This window comes from Salminus brasiliensis, chromosome 7 (assembly GCF_030463535.1).
Source record: "Salminus brasiliensis chromosome 7, fSalBra1.hap2, whole genome shotgun sequence".
Classification (NCBI taxonomy): domain Eukaryota; kingdom Metazoa; phylum Chordata; class Actinopteri; order Characiformes; family Bryconidae; genus Salminus; species Salminus brasiliensis.
In genome coordinates, this window is record NC_132884.1 from 17249118 (window position 1) to 17265190 (window position 16073).

At 40.3% G+C, this 16073-nt stretch overlaps 1 protein-coding gene across 2 annotated transcripts in view; it reads right to left on the minus strand.

Moving 5' to 3' along the window:
* Positions 1 to 13446, minus strand: part of sec16b (SEC16 homolog B, endoplasmic reticulum export factor) — a 29622-nt gene extending 16176 nt beyond the window's left edge. Inside the window, exons 1-12 of one of the 2 annotated variants that reach the window (XM_072682966.1) lie at positions 12886 to 12901; positions 11664 to 11733; positions 10710 to 11054; positions 9891 to 9982; positions 9508 to 9610; positions 8192 to 8285; positions 7863 to 7983; positions 6360 to 6511; positions 6065 to 6126; positions 5675 to 5813; positions 3227 to 3469; positions 2900 to 2997 (exon numbers count right to left, since the gene is read on the minus strand). In XM_072682966.1, the coding sequence (XP_072539067.1) occupies positions 2900 to 2997; positions 3227 to 3469; positions 5675 to 5813; positions 6065 to 6126; positions 6360 to 6511; positions 7863 to 7983; positions 8192 to 8285; positions 9508 to 9610; positions 9891 to 9982; positions 10710 to 11008 (1403 nt within the window). In that variant the 5' untranslated portion in view covers positions 11009 to 11054; positions 11664 to 11733; positions 12886 to 12901. Of the gene's footprint in view, positions 1 to 2899; positions 2998 to 3226; positions 3470 to 5674; positions 5814 to 6064; positions 6127 to 6359; positions 6512 to 7862; positions 7984 to 8191; positions 8286 to 9507; positions 9611 to 9890; positions 9983 to 10709; positions 11055 to 11663; positions 11734 to 12885; positions 12902 to 13399 lie in introns of those variants that run through there. The other variant, XM_072682968.1, reaches the window with a different exon arrangement.
* Positions 13447 to 16073: the final 2627 nt, after the last annotated feature.

Here is a 16073-nt window from a genome sequence, read left to right on the forward strand (position 1 = left end):
ATCCCAAGACTACCAAGATGAGTATTTGTAAACTTCCAACCACAACTGTAGCTGTACTTGGCCCACAGAGAGCATAGTGCTATTAAATGGACTCTACAGTCCTTAGATAGACTGACATTGCGGTAAACCCACAGACAGGGAGACACCAAGACCTGCACACACGATTTGTAAAACACACATTTGATGACACATGCTACCACACTACACCCAAAAATAAAAGCTCAGCCTCTGGACTCAGGTTCCTCAGTTCACACATCACACTGACTCTCTCTCTCTCACACACACACACACACGCAAAGTGCACTCAGCACTGGTTTGCTAGACTGAGATTCTGTAAGAATCAGATTACATTCTGGCTGTGTTGATCACAGGGATGCTGAGTCTTTCATCTAGTTCATTTTGATTAAGGCCCAGCTTTGATAAATGAGATGTCGTAAGTGGAAGATGGTTATATGTGCAGTCAACAGGATGCAGACGTTTAAGGGCCTCTGGTCAACAAAAAATAGTGAACATAAGTGAACAATTTCTCTACAGTAAACAAACTTAACTATGACATTTTTATGGTGCATATTTCAGCAATTCATGTTTATTGTCCTTTAAACACACTGGAGAAAATAATAGTGCAGATGTGTGTTTAGTGTGTGTAGATCGATGTGAAGTTTTTTTATACTAGAAAATTTACAATGCATGTCTTTTGATCAGGGATGGACAAACACATAACATAGCCTAAGTTACAATAAGGTCATTACCTGGTTACTATGGATACTAGGTCTGCACAATATGGACATAACACCACAATTATGATTACACCTCTCTGTTACTGTGATATGATTACATTTAATATAATATATTAAAAATGTACTGATGATTTCAAAATATCACATGGTTTAACAGAAGCCTACATTATTTACTAGTGCTTAATTACATGGCAACACCCAAATCTGAAGCGGTGACTGGTCAGGATGCTCACAGCGCACAGTAGAGAACTGTTTAAAAGCCAGTTAAACGCAACTAGCACCCCCCTCCTCCCCCAAAAAATGTATATGTCAGATTAATGCCAACCTTCTGGCTGAGCATATTTCTTCTCATTCAGTTAGCCAGGGAAATACTTGATTGACAAGCGCCTCCTTAAAAAAGACGTGTGAATTTACCACTGTCAATCAAACGCTTTCGGATACTACTGACTGTGCAAAGGAGCCACAACCAATCCGTTTCCAGTAAGCTCAGTTCAGCAGCAGATGTAGATGTCTGTGCAGAAATGGAGAGGGCTGGAACAGAGACTGATTTAGCTCTGACCTATGAATGGTTCAGCTAGCAGCTTCACACAGTGAACACTTGATCTCCTCCACTGCTATGGCGTTAATGGCCTGTAAAATGTGCCACCGCAAACAAAAATGTCCCATTAAAAGAGTGAATGTGTTTTCTACTCACTCCGCTGTATGAAAATAGAACTGCTTAACATAACTTACAGACTTACTGGCTCTATCACTACCATAGTTGGCGCATAAAAATAAACTTTAGTGGATTATTGCTTCTTTATGATTAGTTGGTTTAATTCTGCACAGATGTGAATTTATCCAATCAGATTGACAAGCTGTGTTAGAAAACTGAGAGCCAAGGAATGAAAACCACTGTGATGCTCTGATAGCGGTGTAGGCAACAGTGAGCAACCTCTAAAAAACAAAAGAATACAGCAAGGCTTATTACACACTAAGGCATTTTTCTTTAGTGCACATTTAGTGTATATATTGCTATTGTTATTCTTATATATTTGTTATTATCTTTGTATATATTATATTATCTTATATATTCTACCTCATTTTCGATCCTGACTTTGAAACTTTGAACTTGCTGTAAAATAATAACCCAAAGCAAGTTAAACCAATTACTCCTTGTCTTATCATGACTGCTGGTAAACGTTGGGAGGCTAAAAAGCAAAAGATTTTAGACTCTTGATACAGACAGTGATTTGGGTGAGGGTCATTACCATAAGGGCAGGAATTATGTGGGAATATAAACTTGCGTGTTAACGGTGGTAGTAACTTCAGGCTCCTGCAGATGGCGTTGCACGAGGATGATCGGGCTGTAACTACCTGCGATTCATAGACTGAGAAGAGGTGGTAAAGTGCAGTGAATGTCTCGGTGAATGTGTGGAAAATGGGTCGCAAAGCAGATGTTAACTATTGGCAAAAAATGATGGCCATAGTGTTTCATTCACAAGCCGTGAAACAGGCTGGCGGTCCCTGTCTGTTAGTTTTGTCTTTCGGCCACAATTCTGATGAGAATGTCCTGTAGAGTGTGATTTTTGCCACTGCTAGTAGACCTGTATGCCCTTACACTTCCACTTATACACTTGCAAATTACCTACTTCCTTCACACTATGGACTTCAGGCATGCCCAAATGCAACCTCCTTTTTGACAATCATTAACATCATCCTTGTGCAACGCCATCTGCTGGAGCTTAAACACGCAAGGTGACTAAGTTTTTCTCTGGGGAGTGTATTCGTTTCATTAATCATTATGTTGTTTTTAATAATTTTGAAGGTCATACAGTAACAGTGAAGTCCACTGAACTGAATGTGTGTTAGCTCAGGTTTAGCTGAACAGGCAGGTTGTCTGTTTTTGCTGGTCTGCATGTTGAATGTGTTAACTGTGAAAAAACAGCATGGTTTTAAGTTCAGTTTCCCTCAATAAAATGCAAAAGCTAATAGAAAATCAGAGGTAAGCGGATGTGATCACTGCGGTTACTATAATAATATGAGTAGATCATTATGAAGGAGAACAGAGCTAATGACCCATGGTCTTCTCATTTGTTGATGCTCATGTGTCTTATAAAGTTCAAGTAAGCAGCTGAGTGCAGATACCATGTGTCAGTCACAGCGTCCACAGTGTTACACACCTGGTGAGCACTGTGGTGTAGGCCCTGCTGTCCATCTTGCTGGCCAGAAACAGGGCATGGCCCCACAGACAACTCCGCATGGCCGACTCCAAAGCCTCCTACATGAGAGAGAGATGGTTGGGTGGAGAGCATTAGTGAGTTCACAAAATTGAATATAACACTGAATATAGCATTAGCAAATGCTCTTTTTGTGGCATATCCTCAGCATTAAAACCAGTAGACAGGGGACTTTAATGAAGCTTTAATAAAAAAAAAGTGCTAAAGTGTCACTAAAAAAAAGATGCGAGATGAAAACAGTAGAGAAAAAGACAGTACAGACGGAGTAACCTTTTTCCTGCCAGCGAGGAGGAGTTTGGTGTAGTTTTGGAGATTTTGCTCAGAGGTTTGCTGCTCAGTGAAGGGGTTTCCGGTCAACAGGTCTGCGGTGTTCAGGCTGTCCGACTCCGGAGTTGGAGTTTCACTCAGATCAATCAGGCTCCCAACATCAGACCGCTCACTGTCCCCTTCACAGGCTCCTATCGACCGGCGACCGCGCACCAGCAATTCAGCAATATCCGAACCCACAATTCTCTGCACACAAACACATACCCTGTCAGGATGTGGGCTCATATTTAAACAATATAGCCAATATGTTCAGGTATTTCAGCCACAATCATTGCTAACAGGTGTCTAAAGTCAAGCACATAGCCATGCAGTCTCCATACTAAAGAGCTGAGTGACTGTCACTAGCGGTGCCAGAAGATGCCACCTTTGCCAAAATGACACAAGAGCCCTAAATCGTGATCGTAAAACTTTTGCTCCTAAAATTGGGATTACACATAGGGCCCAGCCCATTTCTGCACCTCGCTTTGTCAGCATGGTGTCCCACACCCATACCCCTCCAAGCTCGCTTCAACAGGGAAACTTCACTTAGTCAACTTCATAACTGTAGAAGTACCTCACAGACCTAACTGCTGGCTAAGGCCATACCTAGCTCCACTAGCATGCTCAGTGCCAGCAGTTCCATGTAGATCCAAACTAGTTTAAGGATCAAGGATAATTTTGAGGAGATGGAGAACAGTAGGAACACCCTCATTTTGAGAATGGGCTACAGAGACAAGCAGGATGTCAGCATATGAGAATCTATAATTTAATATAATGTTGGAGCAGCTGGACATTTATGGGTGGAAGTGGGTAAATACTTCTTTACTTATTTTTAAGAGACCCAGACTAGTAAGGCTCACTTTACTTGTTAACCAGCTTGTACATGTGAGTGTGTTTCGTTTAGGTATTTCACCTTTACTTTGACGTTGAGGAACTCTTCAATCATTTGAAACTGTGCAGGAACCTCTTAATGTGCTCTGAGGAAACTTCAAGGAACCTCTTTTTTAATAACCTTTTCCTGAAGGTTGCTCAAAGCACCTTAAGAGGTTCTTACACAGTTTTAAATTGGAGAACCCCTACAAATTCTTCAAGGAACTTACACTTTTCACAGTGCTGTGGAGCAGTGGAACTGTGTTCTCTGGAATTGTTGGTGATCATCCAGCATCCTGACCTTACTAACACTCTGTCAATGAATGCAATCAAAATGCTCTAGTAGAATCTAGTCTACCATGGACATGAGAGAGACAGTTGCTCCAACAAAAGCAAGATAAACTTTTAATACCCTTGATTTAGGACGAAACAATGAATAAGTAGACGCCTCAAAACTTTTGTCCATTGGCCACAGCAAGAAACAATAAAGAAAAGCCTCTGATTGGCTCATTTCTATTCTGCCCACTCCTCACTAAGCCAGCCAGTGGGCTGAAAGTGTTATTACAAACTTCTGTTACCAAAGAATAGCCCTGCAGTTTGTACAGAAGTCCCTGTAGTTACTAAGTAATAAGCCTTGATGTGTAAAGGGGTTAGGCTATTTAGGCTAAATTAAGTTGCCTGCTGAGAATAACCTGTTGCCCCGCTGGAGTCCTTTAAGTAGCATAATGTAGTATCATCTATAACCATCTGTTTTGGATCGTCCACCTCATAGGAGTGAGCCAAACTCCTGGGCATAACCACGACAGCAGTGAGGATCACAGGGTGTACTCCGTCAACACTTCAAAACATTTATAACAGCAGGGTCGTGAAGTGCGCTGGCAAGACTATACCTGACCGCTCTCACCCCAGCCATCTCCTCCTTCAATTACTTCCTTGATTTTCCCATCGAAGCCAGCACAATTTGGCACGCTAACAGCTTTTTCCCTAGAGCTGTGGCACTCAACAACAGTAGTGGAAGTAGTTCAGCCACTGTAAAATGCCCCCATTGCTGACACAGATATGCAAATGCACCCACACAGTTTGTCTAGTCCCTGTAGAGAAGTATTGCCAATAGAATAGGACTCACTGGAGCAGATAAACATGAATATATTGGCGCCATGCCTAATGCCAGGCATAGGCTATAAATGCCTCCAGGATTGAGCTGTGGAGCAGTGGAACCATGTTCTCTGGAATGACGGTGCTCCATCCAATACTTAATCGGTATTAAATGCAATCAGATTCCTATAGTATTTTTTCAAAATCAAGCAAAACACCTTTCCTGGAAAGTAGAAACATTCCTGGACAGTAGAAGCAATATTAACTATTTTTTAAAACCATTGATTTCACAAGAAACAATGAATGAGCGTATGACCAAATACTTTTGTCCATTTCGTGCATGTATAATATAGCCTATTTCAAATGATCTATTCCACCAAGCCACTCGAAAATTTACTGGGGTAAATAATAATCTTTGTAGTTTGACCTCACTGGGTCCTTACTTACCCCATTCTGTCTGCACAGCACAACCAACACATGCCACAGGAGGGCAGCAGAGGAAGCATCAGCCAGAGTCTTATCCTTCAGACAAGCATCAGCCATCTGCAGGGCGAAGTTAATGACGTCTACCTTATGCAAATCCTCCCTTGACAAAAGGAAGAAAAATCATCGGTTGTAAGGGACATGCAATGGAAAAAAACTGCAGAACTCAGTTGTAACATTTCTTATTATATGAATATACATACAAACGGTTCTACTGCTAAAGTACTAAATAGCATCAGTTAAACAAAGAAAACAATGCACCTTTTTTGGCTGGGGTTTGTAGTTTTACATGAAGAAGAACACACAGATTACCTGCAGACTCCTTAGCAGATTCCCTTAAAGTTTGTAACTCACCTTGCCAACGGTCCAGGAAAATCTCTCATATCATGCTGCTCACGTGTGTCACTCAGTATAACCTGTTCAAATAAATCACTACAATTAATTAACTCTCACACTCAGCAGTATCATCTATATAACGAAAATTACAATCACACTTCCCATAACTCCCAAACACTGAGCGCATGAGCATACTGGCCAGACTAATCACAAAAAAAGCAGTAGAAGGGATATAAGGAGTTGTGAGATTGTGAGCGACATTGAACACTGAGTGACCGTTCCAGTGACAGCAACCCTGATGCTTGTACGGTACCTCCAGACTGTGGAGCTCCACCTGAGCCGGTTCACCGTGAGAGGGCAGGGATGGACTAACCCTGATCAGCTGCCCTGCAGGTCCAAAGCTCACAGCAACATGAGGAACACAGAACTTCAGCGGAGCAACTGCTTTGGGCTCAGCCTCAGGTTCTAGTGTCAAGAAGAATATGCAATCATTAAATACAGCACAGATAGACACATGAATAGATGAATGGATGGTTGGATAGACAGAGAGATAAGACATAGGGCCAACGCTGAGATGGTTGCGCCGCTTGAGACGGACATGCTTGCAGTATTAAAAAAAATGCTGCAGCACATTGAACAATCATAGCAGGTCAAATTCTGACTGTTTGACTGTTTTACTCCTGATAAACAGATGGATACAGTCATGTAAAAAATAGGACACTCTATGAAAACCTTTGTCTTTTTTAATATATTTAAACATATGGACATTTGATCTTTGGTTAAACAACATTAAGAGATGAAGGTAATATAACTGAACACATTAAAACTGTTTTTCAAACAAGGCTTTCCACCTTCCTCCGATGCAATTCAAACGCGTGCAGTCTCTTGTGAGAGACTCCTGTGATGACATTTTAGGACTGCAGGAGAATTCTTTATCTTATGGTCTGCTCTTGGGCTGAACATGCTAAGATGGCCTGACCTGGCCGTGTTGGCAGTTGTTTCACTTGTAAATTATATTGCAGACAGTGGAACGGTTTAAATCTCCTCCCAGAATCATCTGGATCTACAACCTTCTTTCTGAAGGCTTTAGAAAGCAATGCTCATTGCTATCTTACACCCCGTCAACAGTCTATTTTCAAGCATTCTGCCTTCGCCATTTAAATAGTAACAGTGCTTGTGAGTATATATACACCGATGGGCGTGGTGGTCTTGAAATTAGGTGTGTTCAGTATTGCTATCTTGGGAGTGGAAAACACAGGTGCTCCAACAGCAACAGCTGAAAACAGGTAGACACCAACAGTCAGACATTCATTGCTATCTTGGCAGATATACGCGTATACCCCTGCTTTGCGCCACTGAAATAGCAATCCCCCAAAGTCAGACCACTCATTAAGTAATGCTGAGTTGGCTTTTTTCTTGATCTTGCTGAACAGGTAAGATATTTTTATGACTAGATACTACAACAGGCCGCAAGGCTGTCATTGCTGTGGATTTTGTGTTATAGTGTAGTACCGTACAGCTGTATTACCTGCATAGAAATGTATACTGGTGGCTTGCTAACGTTGTTTTTTGCCTCTGTTGTTTGAAAAAAAAATAGAGTCAGTATTATAAAGTCATTATTCTCAAAATTAAGATGCTATCCTTGCTGCCGTTTTGTAAATGCAACGTGTACAATGCAATAGATACTTGATTGAGTGGATTATAATGTTTTTGTAAAAGACATAAACTCATCATGTTGTTTTTCTCCTGACCGTTCTGTTGATACACTGAGGATACTGATGATGCACTTGCTGTGCCGTGGTCCAGCTTGACCTACCTGAGCGAAGTGCAGGTGTAGCGTCTGCCTGCTCCGCACCGTTCATGTACTGGCTGAGTTCGTAGCTGCTGGACGACAGGCCGGAGGTTTTGGAACTGGCCAGGGTTCCAGGTTCATACACCTTTAGGTGAAAGAACATTGGTGGTGGACACAAGTAGAGGCAATGCAGAAGGCTTTGGTTTGATCTGGAGTCACTAAACATTGCATGGACATTCAGTATGATTCAATATGAGAAGTATAATTCATATAAGAAAGAAGAAAGAAGAAAATAAGAATATAAGACAGCCGTGAGCATAAAATGCAAGAATCAAAGGCAGGATGCAACTAACCTCCCCAGCTCCATTTCCATTCGCCACACTATGTCTGCGCTCTCTTAAAGACACACCACCATCATACTGAGCACTGTCTCTTCTGGGGGTATACCTGTCAGACAGGAATCGGAGTTCATTCAGAAACCTTACCTTTATCAAGTATTGATATTGACCCCTTAAATACATACCTCAGGTCAGCAGTAGCCTGTGACCTCAAATGGTTCTTTGAAGGATGCCATAGAATGTTCGTCTCCATAAAGAGACATACATATGCTTGTATGTAACTGAGATGTGTGAGTGTGAACTCATTCAAAGTACCATTCAAAGTACCAGAGTGTCCCGTAGGGCTGGGTGATATAGTAAAAATACTATATCACAATATTTAAAGACTTTTTTTGCGATACACAATATTTATCACAATACATGTAATCACAGACTAAAAGCATCAGTAGCGACAGATTCTAATAAACTACTATTCAGATACTCTTCCATTAAATCAGTCTAATTACACTGTTTGTAATGAAACCTGAAGCTGATCAGTGCTTAGAAAAGCATATGATGATATGTCATATGTGGATACTGTCACATTCCACATTCTGCCAACCTCCCCCAACACATGTTTGTTTATTCTTTTACAAACATATAGTCATTTTAATCATTTCAAATCATTTCAATCATTTTATTAATCAATTAAGGCACATCTAATCATGCCTAAATAAAAAAACATACAGTATTACCCTTCATATGCAAAGTAAGTCTATTTTATCCGGGTCTAGGGTATGGGAGGGCGCTTTTGAAAGGAATCTAATACTAGAATACACACAAACCAACGTAAATAAAGTAGTCAGTGGTAAGCATGGTTTGTTATTGATAGGTTGGTTGGAAGTACATTATAGATTTGTTGCGTTCCCCCAGCAGCACCACTGGTTTACCTTAATAAAGGACTGAACAGATAGTTTTAGGAAGGCAACTGTAAACATTGGACTTCCTCAGGGAGAGCTTTGCAAATTGATAATTTAACACACACACACACACATCAAATCCCAATACTGTTCATTTGCATTTATTGTATTGTTAGAGCGTTTAACAACTCAGCACCTACTGTCCAGATGAATAGCTTTACATTTGTTCTCTGATGCTTAGACTTTTAATCACAGTACTGTACACAAGCAGCTGCAGGTGGAGTGGCCATTTTTTTCTCATTACGATTTCCACCTAAATTCCACCTATGAACCCATTAATGTTTAGAGTTTAAACATATCCATGATTGCATGTGTGCATATGTGAATAGAGAGGCTGTGTGAGTAAATGAGTGTGTGAGTGTGAGTACTGACCCTTGCTGGTCTGAATATGTGGCTGCAGTCCATTCCTGCTCGCGCCCTCTGCCTTGATGCCCCTCTGACCGCCAGCCATCCTGCACTGGCCATCCACCGGCATCTGAAGTAAATCGACAAGAGTGGATTGAGCTGGACTTGTGCGCCTTATGAAATTGTTATTGTGATAAATTAGGCCACTGTATGTAATCATGTGCATTTTGTGGGTATCGTTAACACTGGCCGACTGCATGCTTCATGAATTTCATATCTGAATGATTAGTTTTATCCTCCCATTCCTCTTTCTATTAACTACATATAAAACTTAATTTTTCATTCATAGTATTACATTTTTATCACCCACCTCTACTCTAACCCAAGCTTTGATGGTATTACACACATACCTGGGTATCCATAAGGGCCTCTGTAATGATCATAATATCCATAGTCGTCCCTGTAGTCCCAGTAGTTCTGGGGAGGATAATCATACGCCTGTCTAAATAGATGACACCAGTTAGATATGCATTCATCTAAGGCATGATGGATAACATCATGCATTGAAGCCAATGTCAAGGCATTTAATAGCTAGGAATTACTACATTCAGTAACCCAAAACCAATAAAAACAACTCCACAGAATTTCTTAAGAAGCTGTAAAACATTTATGAATCAAGCAATAGACATGTGCATAATTATTGAAATAAACACACAAGTAATGTCTCAAGTGTATTATATACAGTCATTTATGTAAATATCTACAGTACTGTGCAGAAATAAGCTGTCATTTATTTTACGGCTGTCTGTAAGGAATCTGCATGGATATTTTTCTGTTCCATGCTTTACTAAGGTTCAGTCCTAAAAGAATGAGCAAGAGCTTCTTGACCAGTTCCACATCTTTTCAGACTCAGTGTTGAGAGAGTTGTGCTGGTCTACCAGGGGTCTTACATAATCATGAGGGGTCTCATTTTCTTTGTAATCTATTAATAATATTTTAAACTCCTAACTCCTTTCCTTTTCCTTTAACAAGTGGATTATCTTCTATCAAATCTCCTCAAAACTCTTCTTTCTTTCCTTTCAACGATAAAGAATTGCTGGAAATTAAAGGTAGGTGATCTCTGACTTGTGCACATGAATGTACAAATTCATAAAAATAGATAATACACTTATAAACAGCAGAATGAAATTCCTAAACAGAGAAAAAGCAACACTCATCCCTGTAGTTACCTCGAGTGTGGACGAGCATGGTTTGGTCCATAACCTTGGCTGGGCTGTGGAATGCTGGTATACCCAGGGATAAACTCTGGTCTAGTTGGAGGACCTGTCAAATACTGCCCATAACGGGGGTCCGGAGGGTACCACTGTTTCTCTCTCTCTCTTTCTCTAGGGTCTGCAGGAGGGTAATGCCCTTGTGCAGGGTAATGAGACGCATAGGGGTCATGTTTGTCTCTGTGGCGCGGTGACTGGCCTGAGGGGTGGTACTGCGGGCCAGGTCCGTACCAGCCATGCCCTCTGGACTCCATCATTAGCTTAGTGTTAAGCGACAGAGGCTCACACTAGAGAGACACACTCCTACGAAAAAAAGACAGATCACACTGTGAAATTCTGATTTAATAGTGACCACACTCACTTTCGGTTCAGATATTTGGAGTAAAACAGAGAGATGCTGCCACTGTGTTACACCTCCACAGTGTTAGCTGCAGTATCAAAACAGAAATCACATCTACAAAGATCCACATGTTTGACACTGCTTCTTTGTCCTTTTACACTGTTTACTGTTTTGTCTTTACAGTTTGTTGTCGTCTACTTAATTGTTGGATAGTCTGTTGTTGCTATTAACATTTGGAAGGGGCTGTCCCTATTGATTAAATACTGGCAATCCACATTATATGAAAACCAAATATATGAAAGACCAGACATAAGCAGACATGGTCTTTGTTGGGAAAATATCCTTCATTCCAACAGTGTATTTGAAGAGAGCATTCATCAGAAACCACATATAAGTGTTCATCTGGCTCTCTTTCCCATTGTAAGGTAGAATATAGGTGAATCTTAGTTAATTCATTAATGTATATTATCTTCATGCATCTCTTCTCATCTCGCTGTTATTAACCATTATTAACACAGCAATAGCTTTAACTATGTTATCTCAGACATCACTAACGTTTACTTTTCACACACCTTTGCATCTGACAGGTCTTTAAACTTGACTGCTCTTTCACACAGACATTGTGTATTGTGTTCTTGTCCTCTGGGAAATGAAAAAAAGTTGAAAAAAGGATGCTGTATTTTATTTATTTGTCCTCATTTGTAACTGTGTAGAAAAAAAAAAGCTCGCTGTAATGTTAATCCAAGCAGACGTAGTCTCAATTTCTACATTTTAAATATGTTTATTCATAGGCATCCATCTCAGCATCGGCAGGAAGTTGTGTGTATTTGTGTACTGTGTGTTACTGTGTGCTGGGTTTTGTTTGCACTGACTTCTGCTCACTCCTCACTCAATATATGTGTGATGATAATATTCCCCTTAACTGTAGTCTGTTAGTAATCTGAGTCATCGCTTATCAGCTGTTTCTGACTGCAGTGATTGTTTATTGACCAGACAGAAGCAGAAGCAGCCTTTGTTTTTCTTCAGCTTTTATAACCTTGTGTGGGTCAGGTTAGCCTTTTAAAAGGTGCACGTATTCGTCACTGTACAGTGTGGACTGTACAGCGAAATGTGTCCTCCGCATTTGACCCATCTGGTAGTGAACACACACTCACACACACACACACACACGTGTTAGGGGCAGTGAGTACACACACACACACCCAGAGCGGTGGGCAGCCAACTCCAGCGCCCGGGGAGCAGAGAGGGTAAAGGGCCTTGCTCAAGGGCCCAACAGTGGCAGCTTGCCGAGCCCGGGAATCGAACCCACAACCCTGTTATCGATATCCCGGCGCTCTAACCGCTGAGCCACCACTGCCCCTAAAAGCACCTGTAAAAAAGGGGGCATTCGAGTGACACGCTATAAACACGGAACAGAAAAGAAAGGAGAAAAAATTGCTGATGGGGAAACTGAAACTTTTCATGAGATCTAAGCTAGAATATTAATATATTTTTAATTACTTTCTAAGATGTTAATAGACATCACTCATTTAAAAGTTGCTGAGTAAGCTCAGTTCACTAGATTCAAATGTTTACATCCCGTTTCCACATGAATCAAATATACCCCTTCAGTGCAGGTCAGCACTCCTCTTCTAACAGTGTTCTAGCTTTATGTGAAAATGAAGACCCTTTCAATGTAAAGCAGTAACAGCTGTAACAGTAATGCCTGATGTGGAAATGCTGTACACATCTCAACCAGACTAACTCAATAGTAAGATACAGAAAAGGATGAAATGATGATGAAATTGTACAAACCAATAGTTGAGCTTCGTCTCGCCTGTTAGAAAAGACAAGGCTATAATAACCCCTCTCTGAACTTCATCAGGCTGCTCTGAAACAGAACAGTGATGGAAGCAAAGGCAATGTCCACAATCACAGCTGAGCAATCACTGCTTCTGGTTCCTGTCTCAAAGTACACACTGCCACATCATAACATTCAAATCAACACACACACACACACACACACACACAGCCCTGACAGCAGTGACCCATGGACCTGCCCAAAGTCCAGCACACTGGGACTATGCTCCCTCTGCTCCCCCCTAAAGGACTAACATCAGGAAGTTTGCTCTTTTAAAACGTTCTCCAGATGTGGTACTACAGGCTGCAGTACAGCTGTGAAAACCGCTGGAGTTCAAAAGACACATCTACGAACTGAACTAATAAAATACCAAATAAATCATTCAAACGAAAGAAGCTCTTTATGCGAGTAATGTTACAGTTACATATTTAAAATCATTAAAACTAATTCAAAAGCAGAGTAACTTACATCTTCCACCACTAAAGAGTACAGGAGAGCAGCGGCATGATTCTCTCTCTCTCTCTCTCTTTTTCTCGCGCGCTCTCTATGTCTCTCTCCCTCCCTCCCTCCCTCTCTCTCCATTAGTGGAGCTGTAATGCCACGTCGTGCGGAACCACTGAGCTCCGAGGCGCTTACCGTCAGGAACATTTAAAGGAAACGCCACAAAAAGGAAAGCTCAAGCCGCCATTTTAGGAAGGGCACTAATTTAACATGTTTTTATTATTATTAATAAACATTATTAAACATTTGTATTCAAGTAAAAAGCATCGTAGAGGTACAATGAACATTGCTTTGAAATAATAAAATAAAAACAGAAGAAGAAAAACGTGAGACGTGAGTAATAATATACATACAGCAGTGTAAGGCAAATAAAGAAAATGGAGCAAATATTTAAAGGAAATGAAGCTGGAAACACCTGTGGAAAAAAGATTCAATTCAATCAAGAAATGATCAAAACATGGGGAAAAGTCTCTCCACTGAATGATATTTAGCAGGCAAGAAAACTATATTCACTACACCAGATGTTTTGTTGTTAAAATCATTAATATAATACAAGGTTAATATAAAATTTGGCAAGTTCGTTACTTTTAAAGACAGACAGCTTTTATTTAACAATTATTATATTTTATTATCATTATTAATGTTATCATTTCCATTGTTATTATTACTATTATTATTATTATTATTATTATTATTATTATTATTACACTAGCAGTCAATTAGAATATCCCAGATGTAAGCGCGTCACTCTCTGATGTTTAATGATGACGGATGTGTTTAAAAGGATCCATCCTTTCTCTTTTGGTGGACAGACGAGTTCGACTAACATGATGAAAATATGTCAAAGCGGTGTGAGTAGATTTGAGTAGGTCAGGCTTCTCTGTGGACGGGATTTCGGGTGGTCGGCCTCTCTCTGTCTCGTTCACCGTCCAGCGGTCTGACTGTAAAAGCGTCTCATCACTGCGGTATAAAACAGTGTTTATTTAATGTGTTTATTTCACACTGAAATCTGTCCGGTTGTTTGGTCAGTAGGGGGAGCAGTACACTCACCGCTTGACCTCAAACTCTCACTATGAGCATGGGCGCTTTCAGGCCAGAGCTAGTTTACGGGTTATAGAGACAGTGCTCCCAGTAGACGCACAGGCAGGATGTTTGGATAGCCTGAACCGCCGTAGCAGGATGATTAAAGGTAATTAGGGTGATAAGAAATATTACATTTGATTCGCTATGTGCACTTTTGTAAAAAATTGTAAAAAATAAATAAATAAATAAATAAATAAAAAATAATAAAAAAGTATTTTTTTTCTCCCTGGGCCAGAAAAATATAAATTATTAAATAAAGGAAGATTAAGGCTGAGGTGTTTTAACATTTTTTAGAGTGATTTGATGGGAGATAGATATTGTGCACTATGCTGGAGTGCCCAGGCCTTTATCGACCAATGAATGGATTAACCTAGTATTGGTGGAGTAACTATGAAAATACATTAATATAAAAATCGCTTTTACCAGTGTAATACCATTTCTCTTTATTGTTCAATGTTATTTAAAAAAAAATATATATATATACATATATATATATATTTGTCATGACCCTTTGGGACATGGTGTAGCAGAGGCAGTGCAGAGGGCCCTTTATAACATAGACAGATCGAAAAGATAAATAGATCAAAGCTGACCACACAATGTAACCGGACAAGTGCTGTGGTCTGGACATTTGTTAGTATTGTTTTTTTAATTGCAGCAAAGTCCCCTCCAGAGCACTGAGGGGGGGGGGTGTCTCCTGTGTGTTCATCGTTGTGAGCTGGTACAGTAGGGAGGCTGCGGGTCATGGTTCCTATGGCTACTAGATCATCTATGATGCCACAGAGGCGCGTGTGTCGGAGGAGCAGGCCGCTCGTAGACCCTCTCTGTTCTCACTGATCGGACGTGCTCACAACATATGTCTATATGTATATGTCGATATAAATGTATCACTAGTATGTCTTCTATACTCACTATACTTCTATGTAATTCATTTATTTATTTATTATTACTTATACTGATTTGCTACATGTAATTACACATACGTATTATCAGTAATACCTATTGTAATAATAAATAAACACTATTGTAATTATTGCTCTTATGATTAAGAAAAACTATTTTTACCAAATACATTGAGACAACATGTTTCTCAATGTATTTCAAACCATTTGTAAGAACCTGGATGTTTATAATACTGTCTTGTACTGAAGCTTGAGAGATGAGCCCTAACATAAGTACCAGTTGGGACAGGCTGTCTTGAGAGGCAAGAGATGGATGAGATGAATGTATTACTGACAACACCTGAATACACCAGATTAAGATCTGAATTAGGGATTAAGAATCCTAATTTCATTCATCAACCTCCTCTTCCATGTCAAGATCTTTTGCAAAAAAAGCGTATAGTCTGAAGATCTGAGCTCTGAAGGTAGGGCACAGAAGACACAGTGGCATCCACACTGGGCACACAACTGACTATTCTGTCGACAAAATCTGCAGAATCAGATGCATAATGAGATGATTAGGCATCTGGTGTCCATTGTTGAAGATCCTAAAACCCTCGTAGACCCTCTCATCAGATCCTGCACTCCATCTTCCATGTAAATTTTTTCTGGAAAAA